General features: G+C 47.1%; 1 protein-coding gene across 1 annotated transcript in view; it reads right to left on the bottom strand.

Moving 5' to 3' along the window:
• The window catches only part of LOC8036613 (protein madd-4), a 46116-nt gene that overhangs the window by 28323 nt on the left and 2124 nt on the right, over positions 1 to 15669 (bottom strand). The window contains exons 2-10 of the mRNA XM_040217678.3: positions 12179 to 12409; positions 6530 to 6674; positions 5393 to 5522; positions 3684 to 3879; positions 2702 to 2816; positions 1922 to 2021; positions 1244 to 1374; positions 795 to 956; positions 226 to 355 (exon numbers count right to left, since the gene is read on the bottom strand). Coding sequence (XP_040073612.1) covers positions 226 to 355; positions 795 to 956; positions 1244 to 1374; positions 1922 to 2021; positions 2702 to 2816; positions 3684 to 3879; positions 5393 to 5522; positions 6530 to 6674; positions 12179 to 12409 — 1340 coding nt within the window. The remainder of the gene's footprint in view (positions 1 to 225; positions 356 to 794; positions 957 to 1243; positions 1375 to 1921; positions 2022 to 2701; positions 2817 to 3683; positions 3880 to 5392; positions 5523 to 6529; positions 6675 to 12178; positions 12410 to 15669) is intronic.

Here is a 15669-nt window from a genome sequence, read left to right as displayed (position 1 = left end):
TCCTCCTTTAGGTCTGAAATATCTAACAAGTCTGAATTACTGGCGTCCAAAAAATCGGTCGGTGACTGTATTAGTGTGATCACAATGGCACGTTCAGCTGGAGGGCCACAGAGACATCTTTTCGTAACCTTTTTTTTTTGCAATGAATGGCCGTAATTCTCTTTTAACTGCACAGCATTTCCCTGTTCTCTGCAAAAAAGTCTGAAGTGGGAGCTGTGAGCTTGCCTAGGGGGACAGGGCCGGTTATTGCAGGTCTGGGTGATTGTTTCAGGCTTGTCTCTGATGTCACACTGGATGTAGCTGACAGGAACTCCGTCTTCGTTACGAACGCAGTGGACCAGTGACTCTCTAATACCTGCACAGCATTGACGTTTCAACGGGAAAACACAAGTTAACTTGTGGGGATAAAGACTATGGTAACCATGAGCCACCGTTGATAGGTATAAAAACTAGACTCTTATAACTTTTTTTTTTAGAAAAAACGCTAGAAAATGTGTTTCAAACTTCTTTTGGGTTTGCAGCATATCCGGATGAATGCTTGAAAAGCTGCCTGCACGAGATTCCCTTGAATTCCAAAATTATTAGTCACACATCGCAATTTCTTTTCACGGTCGTCCACACTTTGAACAGTTCTCTCAGTATCGATTACTCTTTTTCATGTTGGTTTTTTTTCCTGATTGCTCTCGGTCGTTTCGTGCTATGATGCATGTCCAATTCCCAGAACGGCTTTGGCTCGGATTGCCACGTTCTTGAAACACCCGACTACAGACGGCTAGGCAACGACACGGACGAACCTCCGAGGCAAGACGCCGTGCACGGAGTGTAACCGGCGCTCCTCCACGAATACGTTGTGACGACTCCTTGGTCCGTTGGTTCCTCCTCTGTCAGAGCCTCGCGGTTCTGGTCCATGGCGCACGGTCTCATCGTGCAACGTTGCAGTTCGGCCGGTCGGATTCCTGAACGACGGGGGAGAGCGTCGGCGAGCCGTGGGCTAAAGGCTGTTTCACTCATTTGCGTCCGAGTGCGCTCCAGTGCATCGCACTTCCTCGTAACCAAGCTTGTAGCTCGAACACACTGCCACACTGGTGCGTGTATGCAGGTGGGGCATGTTCCAGGGCTAGTTGATGATCATAAACGGTCACAAGGAAGAGCAACACACTTGAACGCACTCGGACACAAATGCAAACCGCTGGAGCGAAATTCCAGATGGCAAACTAAAAAGGGGTGGTGGGGCTGCCCGAACCTGTGCACTCCTTGTCCGGAAGCTTCGCCATCGTTCTAGAGAACTCCAGGAAGATCTTGCACTCCACGGCGCGCTTCTGGACTCCATCGCCGCACGTGACGCTACAGGATCCCCAGTCTCCGACGATGAAGCTTTACAAGAGAGAGAGAGAGAGAGAAAGACGGGGGGCTGGCTTAGAAATGGGTAAACGGCAGCTCACTGAAGTTAAATGCCGATTTGAAATGTTTTAGCTGTTGCAAGCATTTTTTAGGTGGATGGGCAAATGTCCAGGGAGGAACTGGTTGTAACCTATTAAGCTAACAATACTGCAACTAATGGTTACATTTGTTTGTGAGTGAAGTGAGGCTTTACCGGTGCACCACTTTCTGCAGTGGTAATTGACCTGTAGATATTATCGAAGATCTACTCGCGTATTGATTTAAATGAGCGAGTCTGCATAGATATTTGTCTACTGCAATTGCTATCTGGAATGGCCCTCATTTTTTTCAGTCGCTATCAGATGGTGGGAATTTAGAGAATGCAAGGATTCAGAAGTCTGCTTCTACTGAGGATATGCAGGACACAGTAATTAATTAATCTTCACTATTGCGGTGGTGTTTTTTAAAATCTGAGAGAGACCAGGTTTTCAGTTGCTTCTACAAAGAATGCTGCGAAAAAAAATGGAAGCTTGCAATTTACCTCGGTTCCGACCCCGGTGACTGGTTTTGTGGTTTGGAGAAGATGTTGAAGGGCGGGAAACTCTGGGGCGGTGCGTCCTCTTGCGATCCATACTCTTTACCTGAAAGAGAATGACAACCGATTGGCGTGCCTTTGGAGAAGTTTTTGTTGGCTTTCAGTTCGTAAGGGAAAAAAATTAAAATGTGAAGCTGGTTCTCATTGCATGATCTTGGGGAAACAAGGGCAAACGCAAACGAGTCACTCTGGTCACTCGTAACTTCACACCAAAACATTATTCATTTAATTTGTTTACAAAATACCGCTACTTCTCCCGATGAAGGTGTGCATTATCAAAAAAGATCACCAGATTTTTAAATTATCTTTTGTTTTGGTATTTCTCGGTCTAATGGCCCTTGCGGTCGCAAGCCCATCTCAGTGTATTATTCATCACCAAGAGATAATCCTCTTGTTTTACTTGTTGAGGGGCAAGTCTGTTTAGAGGTAAGGATTAGTCGTCGGGAAAAAACAAAAACAAAAAAAAAACATAATCCACTTATTTTGTAGGAAATACCCAGCAAGTGGTAGGCAAACTAATTAATGTACGCTGCTTTATAAATCTGAAAAAAAAAAAAAAAAAAAAGCATTTTAGGGTTTGGCCTTCGAGCTTGTCTGGCTCTAAAATTATTGACTTCTGAACAAACAAACAAAAATATTTTGCACTGATTTTTTTTTTTTTTTTGCATGGCTTTCTTTTATTGGTGTGGCGGCCTCTTCAAGGGGAGTAGGGAATGCTGCCTGCACCTTTGGAGAAGCAGGGGTTTCCCGCGGAGCACTGTTGCTTGGATCGAGGCTTGCGCTTCGGGTCGCACAGGTGGCTCTTGCGGCCGCGGAGGTCACGGCACTCCACCGCCCGTGTCTGCGTGCCCACGCCACACGTCGCGGAGCACTGCGACAGCGCCACGCACCGTTCACGCTCAACGGGAGCGGCCCGCGACATTAGCGCGTACCCGGCAGTGTCGAAACGACAGCGTTGGCCGTGAACGTACGGCAACTGACATCTTCCTATAATCTTATATGACCGTTTCATGTGGAACGTAACCCCCCCCCCTCCCCAAATTTTTTTTTTTTTTTATTGCGAAAATAAGCTTTGCGTTGTTGAATGCTTGGTTTCCTCCCGAATGTAATGCAAACGGTTTGGACCAGATGCCATATTTTCAGAACTAACCATTATTATCTCATTCAAAGGTTACACAAGAGATTTTTTGAAAATTTCAATGGAAAAATGGGGTCTGTTTTTGGTAACTGGCGCCATTCAACTCCATGGATTCGAGAACTCCATTGGCTGCTATTTTCCCATAAAAGATTTCAAAAAAGCACTTATAACTTTTTATTAAGATAACAATTAGTTATGAAACTTAGATATCTGGTTCAGACCGCTGGCACTGCATGTGGGCAAATAATGAGCGTTTGGCAATGCATAATTTATTTTTGCAGTAAAAAGAAATACCATGCACTTGCAAAATTGTTTATATTTATGCCTTTCTGGGTCGCCGTGAGTTCTTCTTCAAATGCATATTTGATTAATTCCATTCTTTAAATATTTTAGACATGAAATATGAAGATTAAGAGATGATAAAACTCCCTAAAATATGAAATCACATTTTCTGCAAGACATTGCCATTTTTAGTTGCCCTGGTGCATCTAAGTAGAGTAGATCTGTGGGAAAGGAGAGGACATGAGTGGAAGGAGAGAGAGAGAAGCGTCTAGGCACCCAGGGCGCTACCTGTGACCACTGGCCCTCCGTCCAGCGGGAACAGTCGTGGAGGTTACAGCTTTGAGACGTTGCGGGTCGCTGGCCGGGGCAGAAGTGCTCTGCCACTGGAACGGGGGGCACCGTGGGGCGCACGCACGATACGTTGCGCACCTGCTGGCCGCCGCCGCACGAGGCGCTGCAGTCGCCCCAAGCGCCCATCTGCCACCTGGAAAGTGCGCGAGCAGTTTGGACAAATGTGCGAGTCCTCCTGCTTAAAAGACGTCTTGCTTTACAGAAGTCTGAAAACTGCAAAGCCAAGTTATACTTGCCAGCAGTGTTGGGTAAAACACATCTAAAAAATATTTGAAGTACAAAGTAAATAAGAGGGTACATACTTCAAGTAAAGTACAAAGTACACTGGGCATAATGTACTTGAAGTAAAGTACTATAAATATTATGTACTTTCAGAGTAAAGTGCAAGTACTTTTTACACAATCTTTCACAATGCACTTTAATTTCCCTATAGTATTTTTTTTTAATTGGTATCCATTGTTTTAGGAGTAATTGGAGGTGCATCAGTCACTCTAAGAAACGGCGGCGAATACTGCATTAAGTCAAGTAGCCACAGTGTGGTTGTTTTACTATTGCTGACAAACTGTTTAACAATAGACTTATAAGGCACTTATTTGTGGACAAAGCATCATATTGTGATACAAACTTCTAAGATCAAATTCGGGGAATGTACTTTGAAGTCTGGAGTTGCACTTTCCGTGAAATATACTAGAAAAAAACTACTTTAAATAAAATACAAGTACATACCCGGAGTATGTAGTTTACATAAAGTACAAGCTTTTAAAGCCTACTTAAAGCAGTACTTTAAGTACAATGTACTTAAAGTACTTTCCAACACTGGTTACCAGAAACAGTTTGTCAATCTGTCTTTAAAGGCCGACGAACGGCAAGAAAGGAGGAAAAACTCCTTCAATTTCTCTCCATTCGAGAACCCTACTCCTTTCTGCAGGGAGCAGCTCAGAGACCCACTCCTGTGGGGAGAGGAGGAGAGAAGAGTGCAAGAGGGAATGGAGACAAGGAAACTGGGAACTGGTTTTCTTCTTGGCAGAAGAGGATTCTGTTGGTCGGCTTTTCAAGACGTCTTGTTTAGCATAAGTCTGTAGGAACTGCAAAGCCAGGTAGTTGACAGAAACTAACCTTAGCATGATGGCAATTAAATTTGAAAGATGTTAAAAAGCTGGATACTTCTCTTGAATGCATCTGTGTAAGGCTAATGAAGTTGTCTCAAACCAAAGAATCTTCGATCAAAGAGCTTTGGCTTTCTCGTTACAAGTATTGTACAAGGAACTTGCATCATCTTGTCATACTATTGATCCAAAGCTCTTATTTGGTGCCATATGGGGCTTCTGAGCTTGGTTTAGGCTGTCATTGGAGTGTTAGCATTCCTTTTCCACTACAGTACTGACTGGTTTTCTGCCCTTAAGTAGCCACTACTATATGGAAATAAATAAAATTTGGTTGCGGGCGCTATGTCTACTTTGAACCATTTGCATTCAGACTTCATACTGATTTAATGGAATTCTAGGAAGAGGAGTGTTCATAGGCGTTCACTTGTATGTTAAAAGAAACAAAATTTAAAATATGTGTGTTCACTAACTGAAACAGAGACTTAATTTGACAGACAAGACGTAAACCCCTAAAATATTAGTGTAGCATCACCAGCTCACCCAGGGGGACAGGGATTGCCATTGCACTTTCGGACCCGAGAGTCGGGCCTCTCGTCGACATTGCACAACCGGTCGTCTACTTCAGAACCAGTGTCCGAAGACGTGCAGACAGGATGACTCTCCTGGAAGCCTGCAATGTGCAGATGTGTTTTGTAGGCTGGAATCTCGTATGTGGAAACATAATGTGTTTACCCTTACCCATACGGAATCATATTTTGAGGGGTTTAATGGTTGTAGTAATGCCAGGCCAAGTTGGAATCATTGGAGTCCCCCAACATTATAAGGTTATATTGTGTCAATGCAGTAAAATATCACAAACAGAAATTAATTGCTACATTGTACAAAATCTCAGCAAAGCCTGCAGCCGGCTGGGTCGTACCGTATCTCCTTACTAAATAAGGATGTTTCAAACAACAATGTTTTGTGTAACATATTTAGACAGCTTAAACTTTGCTCAAGGTTTAAATAAGCAGTTTGCTCCAAAATATTTTAGTGTCTTATTTTTTTCTTTTCTTTTTGCACGCCGAGATACATTTTTATATTTATTACAATCGTTTAAAAAAAAATTAAGTGACAATATCGAATTGATATGCCATGGCGGTTTACCTTATTTGCTGGCTGACTCGTGGCCCAAGTTCTGTATTTTCTAACGGTTCTCGGTTGCCTTTTCAACTTCTGCCTTTATACTTATCCCTGGTTTGTATTATGACAAAAAACTAGAGGCTGGTCTCCAATCACCTGACGAACAGTAATATAATAATAATAATAATAACAATAATAATAATAGTATTTATTCCGGCTCAGGACAGCCGCGACGCCGCAGAAAGGCCGATGGCCGGTACCGTAGAGGTCTGCGACGCCGCATAGCCTCTTCCTAGAATACAGTGCGGCCTATCCGGTGTCGGAAAGCCCTTTATTATTCTAAAGTCACTTTGTTCTAAAACCACTTTGTTCTTTGAACCCCTACTTATAGCTCAACTTCTTTCATTGCGCGTTCTCAAAATACACAGTGGCCTTCTCGCTATCCTACTCGCCATACGACAATGCATGCATACGCTAGGTCTCAGCTCTCTACAAAAGGCCTATTTGTTGGCAATAGGCACGGTCTCGAGAGTAAAACGAAAGAAGAGTACCCACCCCCACCACACGTCACCGAGCACTCCGAGAAGGGCGTCTCGGACCAGGTGAAGGCAGGTGCTCGGCAGGACGTCCCGTTGCCTCCACAAATGCCGCACTCGTCCACCTCGAGGTAGGAGCCGAGCTCCAAGTCACAGCCGACGGGCTTCCGCAAGGCGACGGAAGAGAAAGGCACTTTTCATCAAGTGAGACAAGCCGGACCTCGTAGATGCGCCCAAAACCGCCAAAATACTGGATAGTTTCCAGTATTCCCGGTCATATGGAGGAAGACATTAAATTATTAAAACCGAAGAGGCGCACGAGTTCATTATAGAACACTGAACTGATGCAGTGGGATGCGTGTGCAGGGTGAGAAATATTTTGCTCTGAGAAATTATGTAAATCCTTATAATGCGTGCAGTGAGTGTTGTTGAAAAGTAACATCGAAGTTCACAGCTGTTAGAGCCGCTGAAAACTGGAACATTCGACGGAGGCTAGTCTCGATGGGCAAAAGGTATATTCCGAAGAAGCTTGGCAAAACAAATCGAAACCAAAATTTGACAACAGGCAGCAAAAGTGGGTTCCCTAACAAAACTACTAAAAACAGTGAAAACAAGTCAAACTGCGCAGAAATGCCAACTCCGTTTCACCTTACGTCCGGACGCAGCGGACACTACGAGCTATGTTGCAACATAAGATCAGCAGTAGATGCTCCGCCCCCTGCGCGAGCTCTATACCGAGTTCGTTTCACGGCACTCGTGCCCACGCGTGCCCACTCGCAGCGTGGAACGGGTTCGTTTCGGCCGGCACTCCACGAGTGGTTGCACTTTCCGAGTTCGTTTCAGCGCTGACACCCCACGCGTGCATGCACTCGCTGCACCGAGAAAATCGGGAGTTCGCCAAAATGCAATCCCGTCATGCCTCGCTCCGGTGGGGCCGGCGAGGAGCGGGAGCAGACGACGAATGTTCGTCTGCTACAATGTGTCGCGGAACCGAACGGCAAAAAAAAAAAAAAAAAAAAAAAAAATGAAGTCGATTTTCTGATAGAAATCGCGTCCCGCGGGCAACGAAATCAAACGCGAGCTTCAATTGTGAGCGTCTGCTTTTCACGAAGGAAGCAATTGACAACCCGTGATTTATTTGCAGGTTTTAAAGGGATACTTCAACGAAATTTAAAATATTCCCGTCGTGTTCAAAAATAGGTTGAATATGATCCACAATATCCATAAATGACAATCGCGCGTTTGTATTTTGATCCTGGTGGCTGTATTTTTCGTTATAAACGGCCCACTCTGGCAAGCGCTCGGAGAAGGCCCAGCTTAGAGCACGTGACATCCAACGCAATCGTGACGTAGGTCGTCTCAAGACGAGCAAAGCTACGGCGAGGCAGACGTCGAGAGGATGGCCTATAGTCGTTCCAGCCACCGAAGCGGCTGCTTTTGTACGAATTTTGAGTGACGGGTTAATCTTCTATAATCTTCTAGGGGGACAATAGCGACTTCTGCGACACACAAAAGGGATTCTCGGAAAAAGGGGAGTTCCTCCTTCCCCCCTTCTCTCGTCGTGGCCGGAGACGAGACAACCTCCGTCACTAGCTGTCAAGGTTCCTAGACGAGCATTACAAACGAGGCATTAGCGACATCCACCAGGTGATCTTTGCTAATCGTTCAATTCGTTTTAAAATTCCTTTTCGAGACTTTTTTAACAAGATATTGGTATGTTCCATGTGATACTGCTCGTTTGAACACATATAGACCAAAAAATGAGCGCCGAAATTTCGTTGTAGTATCCCTTTAAATCACTCTGTTGCCGTACAAACGCTGAAATATACCAGTGTGTAAAGAAATGCTCAGAACAAACGCAACCGCGGCCCCCGAGATGTCCATCACCATCCATGTGCGGGTGAAAAATTTAGCATTTGTCGACAAAACTCCCCCAGCAGAAACCTCTGGCTGTCCAATAAGCATCAGAGAAAGCTAAAGATGGAGACTTTACCCGAGGATTGGGCAACATCATCATGTTTAACATTTACCTACGTATTTTGTTCGAGGAAGCTCTCGTTCTCGACGCCCCCACCAAGGCCACCTATAATGACGATCCAAATCGAAAGTCCCAGTTTTGCTGGATATTCCAACAGGCTAGTTTTAAGCCGTAGCCTTTCAGCGGTTCACGCATAATACCGTGCTCAAACGGATCGAGCTTCTGCTCGGACAGCATCGTCAGTTTTCTTCAGTGTAAATGGTTATAAGAATTGAAAGATCGCAACCAGCTGCTTTGTAGACAGCTGGTTGCGGAAATTTACGCCGTCTGTAATTATCTCTACGGCAGCCTAGCTGCTTGAAGTCATCAAAACTATAAACTAGAGGTTGCAGCGACCAACGTTTGTAGATAAACGTTGGTAGCGACTGCATTCTCGCATTCCCACGCATCACTCCGAACAGAAAGGCGCTAGTTTCGGTTTCAAGTCGGTACCTTTTCTACAACATAGATGGCGGCAGCATCAGTCTTCTGCACTCGGTGCATTTGGCAAGTTCGTTTGAGTCCAGTTTTCCATGCAACACTCCGTGAGTGCGATGCATTCTGGGAGAGAACTCGAACGGTGCCAGTGCGTGTGAAACGAACTCGCTATAACTTCCATAACACTTCGGTGCCCACGAAGTCACATACGAATCTGCTGATCTGATGTTGAAACAGAGTATAGCCAATCCCGTTCTCTGAACGTAGATCGTGAAGCGCTTTCCGTGGGCTGCTGTGCCCGTTCTCCAAAGTCATGTGACACTCGCCCGTCCTTGGATTGGCTCCAATAACTCGTAGCATCCGCTGCGCCCAAACATAAAGTAAAACTTCTTTTTTTTTTTTTTTTTGAAATAGCGACAGCAGTTGCCGGTTTTTCTTCAAAGTTTTGGTTCTGGTATCTCCAAAAAGGAAGTCATTCCGGTAAAAATCTGTCAGCCGAAGGTTCAGAGTTACGTGGGTGAAGTTTTGATTTGTATTAAAAACCTTAAAAACTGAAAATAGCTGGTGTCTCAAACAGCGGCCTGGCTCTTCACATCGATCGTAAAAATCGATTTCTGAACCTATCGTGCTACGATTTTCTGCAGCGTTGCCCACAGGTGGTGCATCTTTTTCTATAAAATTTGCAAAGAGGAAACTTGCCTGAGGAAAAAGTAAGAAAAGAAAAAGGCTCAGCTCTTATGAAAACGCAGCAAAGCCACCGGTCTTCAAACAATAGGGCGCCCGGGCGCCCTATTGTTTGAAGGCCGGTGGCTTCGTTCAGTTTCCATAGGAGTTAAGCCTTTTTCTTTTCTTACTTTTTCCTCGGGTAAACTCGGTCTTTGCAAATTTTATAGAAAAAATGCACCACCCGTGGGCAACGCTGCACAAAATCGTAGCACCATAGGTTAAGAAACCGATTCTTGCGGTCGATTAGAGAGCCTGGCCGCTATTTGAGACACCCGGTATATTCTAAACAACACCAGATGGATTGTTTACATTTCGACAGAGGTGACGGCTATGGCTACGACTTCCGAGCAGCGCACAGCGCTCCTCGGTCGTGCAGCGCGAGCGAAGTCGGTGCAGCATCGAGGACAAGTAACGATGTAATGAAACATGAAACTGCGCTACGTCGGTGCACCGCGGCTACCGCCACCATGCTTTAATTAACCATGCGTCATCCCGCATGTTGTTCGTTTTTTTTTTTTTTTTTTCTTGCGTACGTCCGCCCGCGGTGCCCGTCTGCTGTCAATTTCTTTTTTTTTTTTTTTTTTTTACTCGCGGATTTAGCGGTTACACACAAATAAACGTCGTTGACGCGATTGTCGAGGGTTAGTCGAGGGTACGGTAGCCACCGTATCGAGGGGGTCACGAAGCGCGTGATTAGAGAGGTATATTTTGTCCATCATCGGTTTGAGGCACGCGAAACTTTCGGTCCACAGGTTTTTTCACTGTCTTCGATTCGCTTGAAATTTTGCTAAAGTCACCAACAAACATCGCTAAAATAGTGTCCCAAGTATTAGGTCAAAATATTGTTTTTTCGCGAAGTTATGGAATTTACATTTCTGGTCCTCGCCGTGGTTTTCAAACTAAAAGTCTCTACTGGCAACAACGAAAAAGTGACGTCAGTGGACGGCTGGGGTTCACTCCTTGGACTGTAGAATTTGTTCCCAACCGATTCGAAGCAGTTTCATTGTGTCAAACGAATACTTTGGAAGCTCGCTCCAGCACAGAACAAATGATTGGCATATTATGTTTTTTATACTGCTTGCTCGACTGGCAAGCTGCCGGCCACTGACGTCACGGCACTGAGAAGTGCGGGTATATTTAAATGTTGGTTTTTGCATAATTTTCATTTGCTGATTTCTCAATAACAAATACGAATTTCGCGATAATAAATAGCATACCGGAAAGGGTAAAAGCCGGGGAGTCAGAAAATACCGTTAGTTTAGGTAGCTCAAAAAACCTGTGGAGTCATTGCAGGCGTCTAATTCGCGAAATATAGTGGACGCGACTATGTCCTCTGTGACCGATTCGCGAGAAATAGGGGCCGCGAAGACAAAGGGTTTTACAGTAATAGCCGCACCTTAGGTGTCATCGGAGCGCCTCGCAACGATTTCCACGAAGTCATTAACTTTCGTGCGCTCCTTGCCAACGCAGCAATCACCGGTAATCACGGCGATGGTAAGAAGCTGGTTCTCGCTGTCAGAAGAGCTGAGGAATTCATCGAGTGCCGCTGCAAGGCGCGTTCGTTTTCACAAGGCTGCAATCCCGGTAGACTGCGCGTATTCCCGCCACCTCCTCAATTCCCGCTCCTGGCCGCAATGCCTGATGGGACTGCACCCCGGCGCACCGTCGATTTTCTTGGTGCGCGTTGGGGCAACGAAAAGCCGCACCGGGAGGGTGCACTCCGTTGATCGAGGACGTTCGGTGCGCACCGGTGCACTGTGCACTTGATCAAAGACGAAGGGGCGCACCGGTGCGGATAACCGAGGATGTTATTAGCAAGACTTCATAATCGGATTATTGCCGCGCACTGCGAACTGAGTAAGATGGCGGCGCGCCGAGGCCGGACTTGCAAACCTGTACCCTGTACACTCCGTTTCACCATACGTCCAGACGCAGCGGACACCTACGAGCCATTCTATCCAATCCCGCTCTGTGATCGTAGCACGTGATAATGGCTTCGTTCGACTTACCTGCATCTCCCGCACCGGTGCAGACAAGTGTAGGGCAGTGCACTTTCGGTACGTGTATTGAGATACAGCCGGAAGTACACCGTCCAACACTTTTCTGCACCAATGCCCCCCCCCCCCCCCCCCCCCCCCCCCCCTCCGCTTTAACCCTCAAATCATGCGACGCTCACGCGGCCTTCGATTGGCTCAGATGACTCGTACCATCCACTGCACTTGGACGTAGGGTTACCTTGCTTGATCAGAACACACAGTGAATACGTTCGTGTTTTATTTTATCGCCCCTTTTGTGTTCAGCTTCACAATCTGCGACGCTAGGCCTGGCGGCCTTCGAGGGAACCGTTTTCCAGACGATCGTTTGTGACCACGGTCGGCGACGCACCGCAGTGAAAGATTTGTGCGCCGAGATCAACGCGCGTGCAGGAGCCAGTTCTGGCGCATAGCTGGTGCAACCTGGCCAGGTAGCCAGGTGTCCTATACTCACCAGGCACTTTCCCTGGACGCACATGTCGAGGGCCCCCTGGCGACAGCGCGTGCCGTCCTGGGCCCGGGGCGCCAGCTTGGCCATGAACTTGAACTCCCTGGCCTGGCAGGTGAGGCTGCACGGGTCGCTGGCGTCGTGCACAGGCGTCCACTCGTACAGGCGTCCCCGGTAGGGCACCTGGTCGAACTCCGAGCACTGCGTGGCCCTGAAGTCCACGTGCTCCGGGCACGGCTGGGACCGCCGTGGTCAACCCAAGTGTCAGCTGATCGGGGAGCTAGTTCAACGCCCTTGTCTTTATGCGACAGTCTTGTCTTCTAGGTGGTTGGCTAGTTCACTACAAGCACGGGCCTGTGGCCTTGAATGATGTTTGCACCGGACGAGCACTGAGAATCTAGGTAAACACAACCTCTAACAACTTCTCAGCGGGGGGGAACAGATTTTTAAATTATCCACTCTACTTTCACCTTATTCCCCCTTCCCTACCCTCTTCTTGATACCTGTAGATAAGGGATGACAAACTCCTTTTAATAAAGACATGTATAATAATAATTGTTATTATTTATATGTCTCTATTAAAATATTTTAAATTAAATTAAATATTCTAATTTTCTAATAATTTTAAATTAAATATTAATATTATTAAAATAATATTATTATTATTATAACAATAATTACACTTTATCGCACTTCATGGTGCGAGTCAATGCGCCGAGAAACTAAGCGAGCCCAGCAGACGAGACCGGACGTCCGAACGCCGAGCTTTCATTGGATCGATTAGTGGGTAGACCTGAAGCCAGCTGCCTTTGTCTCCAGTGCACTCGTCGAACGCGCTAGATTGCGGAACGCCGGCTTCCGTAGTTTGGCTCACGTATTCGAATGCGCTCGACGAGTGCAGCGAAGTATTTACTCGGTCGTACGTTCCCAGCCTTCACTGTGGTGCTCGGGTAATTTGCCAAAAAGAGCTACCACAGCAGCCTGGAACTCACAAGCCCGCGTTTCGCACTCAGACGATGCGCGTTAAATTCCCAGTTCTGCATCTTGCGACATGACGGGCGCTTTGTACGGACCATAGAGTTATTATAATGTACGCTAGAGGTTCAAGTGGTGCTTGTGTGCTGCGGCAAATTGACTTCCGCCTCGCGCTCGATTATAAGAGCAAATATCCCGAATAATCCGTACGTACTAGGTATAGTTTGGAACATTTCTCAGTCAGGCAGACGACATTTTTCTTTCAAATTGAGTGGAAAAGAATTGCCACACACTTATCGAAATGTACACGCAGAAAACAATATTAATAATAAAGGCCGCTTTTTTGTGTTTTCTGACTCGGTGTAAATGACCTTTCAACTTTCCCAGAAAGGTGAACAAAAGAAGCCATTAACGGGGTGTGGCAACGGGTGTTTAGATTGAAATCTCGAGTTCACCGCGCTCAGATCGCAAGTACCTGAAGTCGTAAGTTGCGGCGGTATTCTTAGCTACAGGGAGAAATCGTTGAGAGGCAAAATGAAAGGCTGGTGCCCTCGCTGGACACGTGGTTCGTGAGAGTAGCCATGGCAGCCGACGTGTCGCTGACATCAAAGCCACTTAAAAGTTTTCGTAGATCGTTTTCTTTTTTTTTTTAGTTAGTGCGGGGTTTTGTATTTTGGGTTCCGAAGAGCGTTGCTAAATGGTGTAGACGAAATACGTAAATTCCTTTTTGTCCACAGTGCTGAGCTCAGCGCAATACCGTGGTTGCGCCAATTCTTCCCTAAATTAAATTGGTATAATTGTACGCCAATTCAAGTTCCTCCGCTAAATTTAGCTGTGGAACCGCGACGGACGGGTGCGCACGGCCTCACGGTTTGATAGCCCAACATAAATAGTATCGTCTTTAAAACATAGAAAACTACAAATCCAAGGAAGAACCGTTGCGTGCAATTTTAGATGCCCTTCGGAGAGCGCGGTTTTCGCGAACGTTCCTCCGCGAGATGTCACCAAATCTTGACGTCACGTTCGCTTCTCCTCGCGCTCTTTGTGCCGACGTTTCGGCCGCTGTCAATTAAGTGAAAAGACCCTTCCGACGTGCCCCGCGTGTTCGCTTCTCGATTAAGTGCGCCGTCACGCCGTCAGTGGAGCCATCTTTGGGCGTTACCGTGGAGCGCGCTCACGCCATTAGTCTTTCCCTATAGAGGCACAGGCGCCAAGAACGCAGTCACGTGTTGCAGCGCCGGCAGTTGATTGGTGCAACCGACGCCAGCACTCTATGCCGATTGGCTTAGTCGCTTGCTGAGTGGCAGATAAAAGTTGAAGCCCCTTCAAGTTCCAAAAGTAGCGCAAGGTCCGTCGATGCACGAGGCACCTGTAGAGTGCCTTCATACACACGCGCGCTATTGCTTGAGTGGTGACATCTCAGCCATTTTCACGCCCAATCGTTTTTTTATGCATTTTGAAGTGCGCGCACTACGGTGTTACTCAGCTCGAGCGCGCAGCTTTGGCTGATGCATAGACGCCATTTTATCGCCCAAGTCACGCAGCAAGTGCGCGAAAGCGTCACGCGCTGGCGTATTCGTGCAACAATGGATGTCTTCACCCTGAGACAGACAGACATGTAGGCACCCTAGGCACCTGCAACGTGCAGCGCTTGGGAAGATCATGGCGGCACAGCGCAGCAACACTGTAGTAGCGCAGCACTAAGCTAGACTTCAGACGCCATGTTCTTTCCAGAAGTGGCGCGCGGCACGTGTCTCGAGCATTCTCACAACAATGAATGGCGCCACTTTTCCCACATTTGTTTGTACGGGAACTTGATACTACAACGGACAAAATTAACACCCGTTGTGCTAACATCCTATAGGTGGTATTCACTGAGCCTGCAGGTTCGATTTTGCCAGGGAGCGCCACCGTCGATCCGCCATCTTCGAGGTCTCGGTTTGACTGGCTTGGGTACGCTACGCGGTCGTCCGCTGCTAGTGTGTGCTAATTTCATATCGTTGAAGCTTCGTTGAACAGAAGAGAGAAGAAAAGTTGATGTCGGGGGCGGGCCGTTTTCTTTGTTGCCGCCGAGTACCGTGTGTAAAGGCTGAACTGCATATAAGCAATTTGGCGAGCGACGGGACGAGACGAGCGACAGCGACGAGACAAGCGACGACGACCCGCTTCGCTGTCGCTCGGTCACTCGCGCGACGTGGCAAACCGCATGAAAGCGACGGTAGCAAGCGACCAAGGCGATAAGCGACCCTTTCTAGAAATCCAAAAACCGAGCGACGCGACGACCGACCGCGAGAAATCTTCGTAGCTCGTCGCCGACTCCCGTCGCTGTCGCCATCGCTCGCTAAATCGCTTACATGCGGTTCACCCTTCTCTGTCACTCGTCGCGTAGCTCGGTTTTGGGATTTCTAGAAAACTTAGCGCTCATCGCCTTGGTCGTGTGCTCCCGTCGCTTTCATGCGGTTTGCCTCGTCGCGCGAGTGACCGAGCGGCAGCGAAGCGGGTCGCCGTCGCTTGTCTTCCCG

Source organism: Ixodes scapularis, unplaced genomic scaffold (assembly GCF_016920785.2).
Source record: "Ixodes scapularis isolate PalLabHiFi unplaced genomic scaffold, ASM1692078v2 PGA_scaffold11__112_contigs__length_91849675, whole genome shotgun sequence".
NCBI classification, from domain to species: Eukaryota; Metazoa; Arthropoda; class Arachnida; order Ixodida; family Ixodidae; genus Ixodes; species Ixodes scapularis.
The sequence above is the reverse complement of the archived record's forward strand: the minus strand, read 5'-3'. Positions and strand labels throughout refer to the sequence as shown.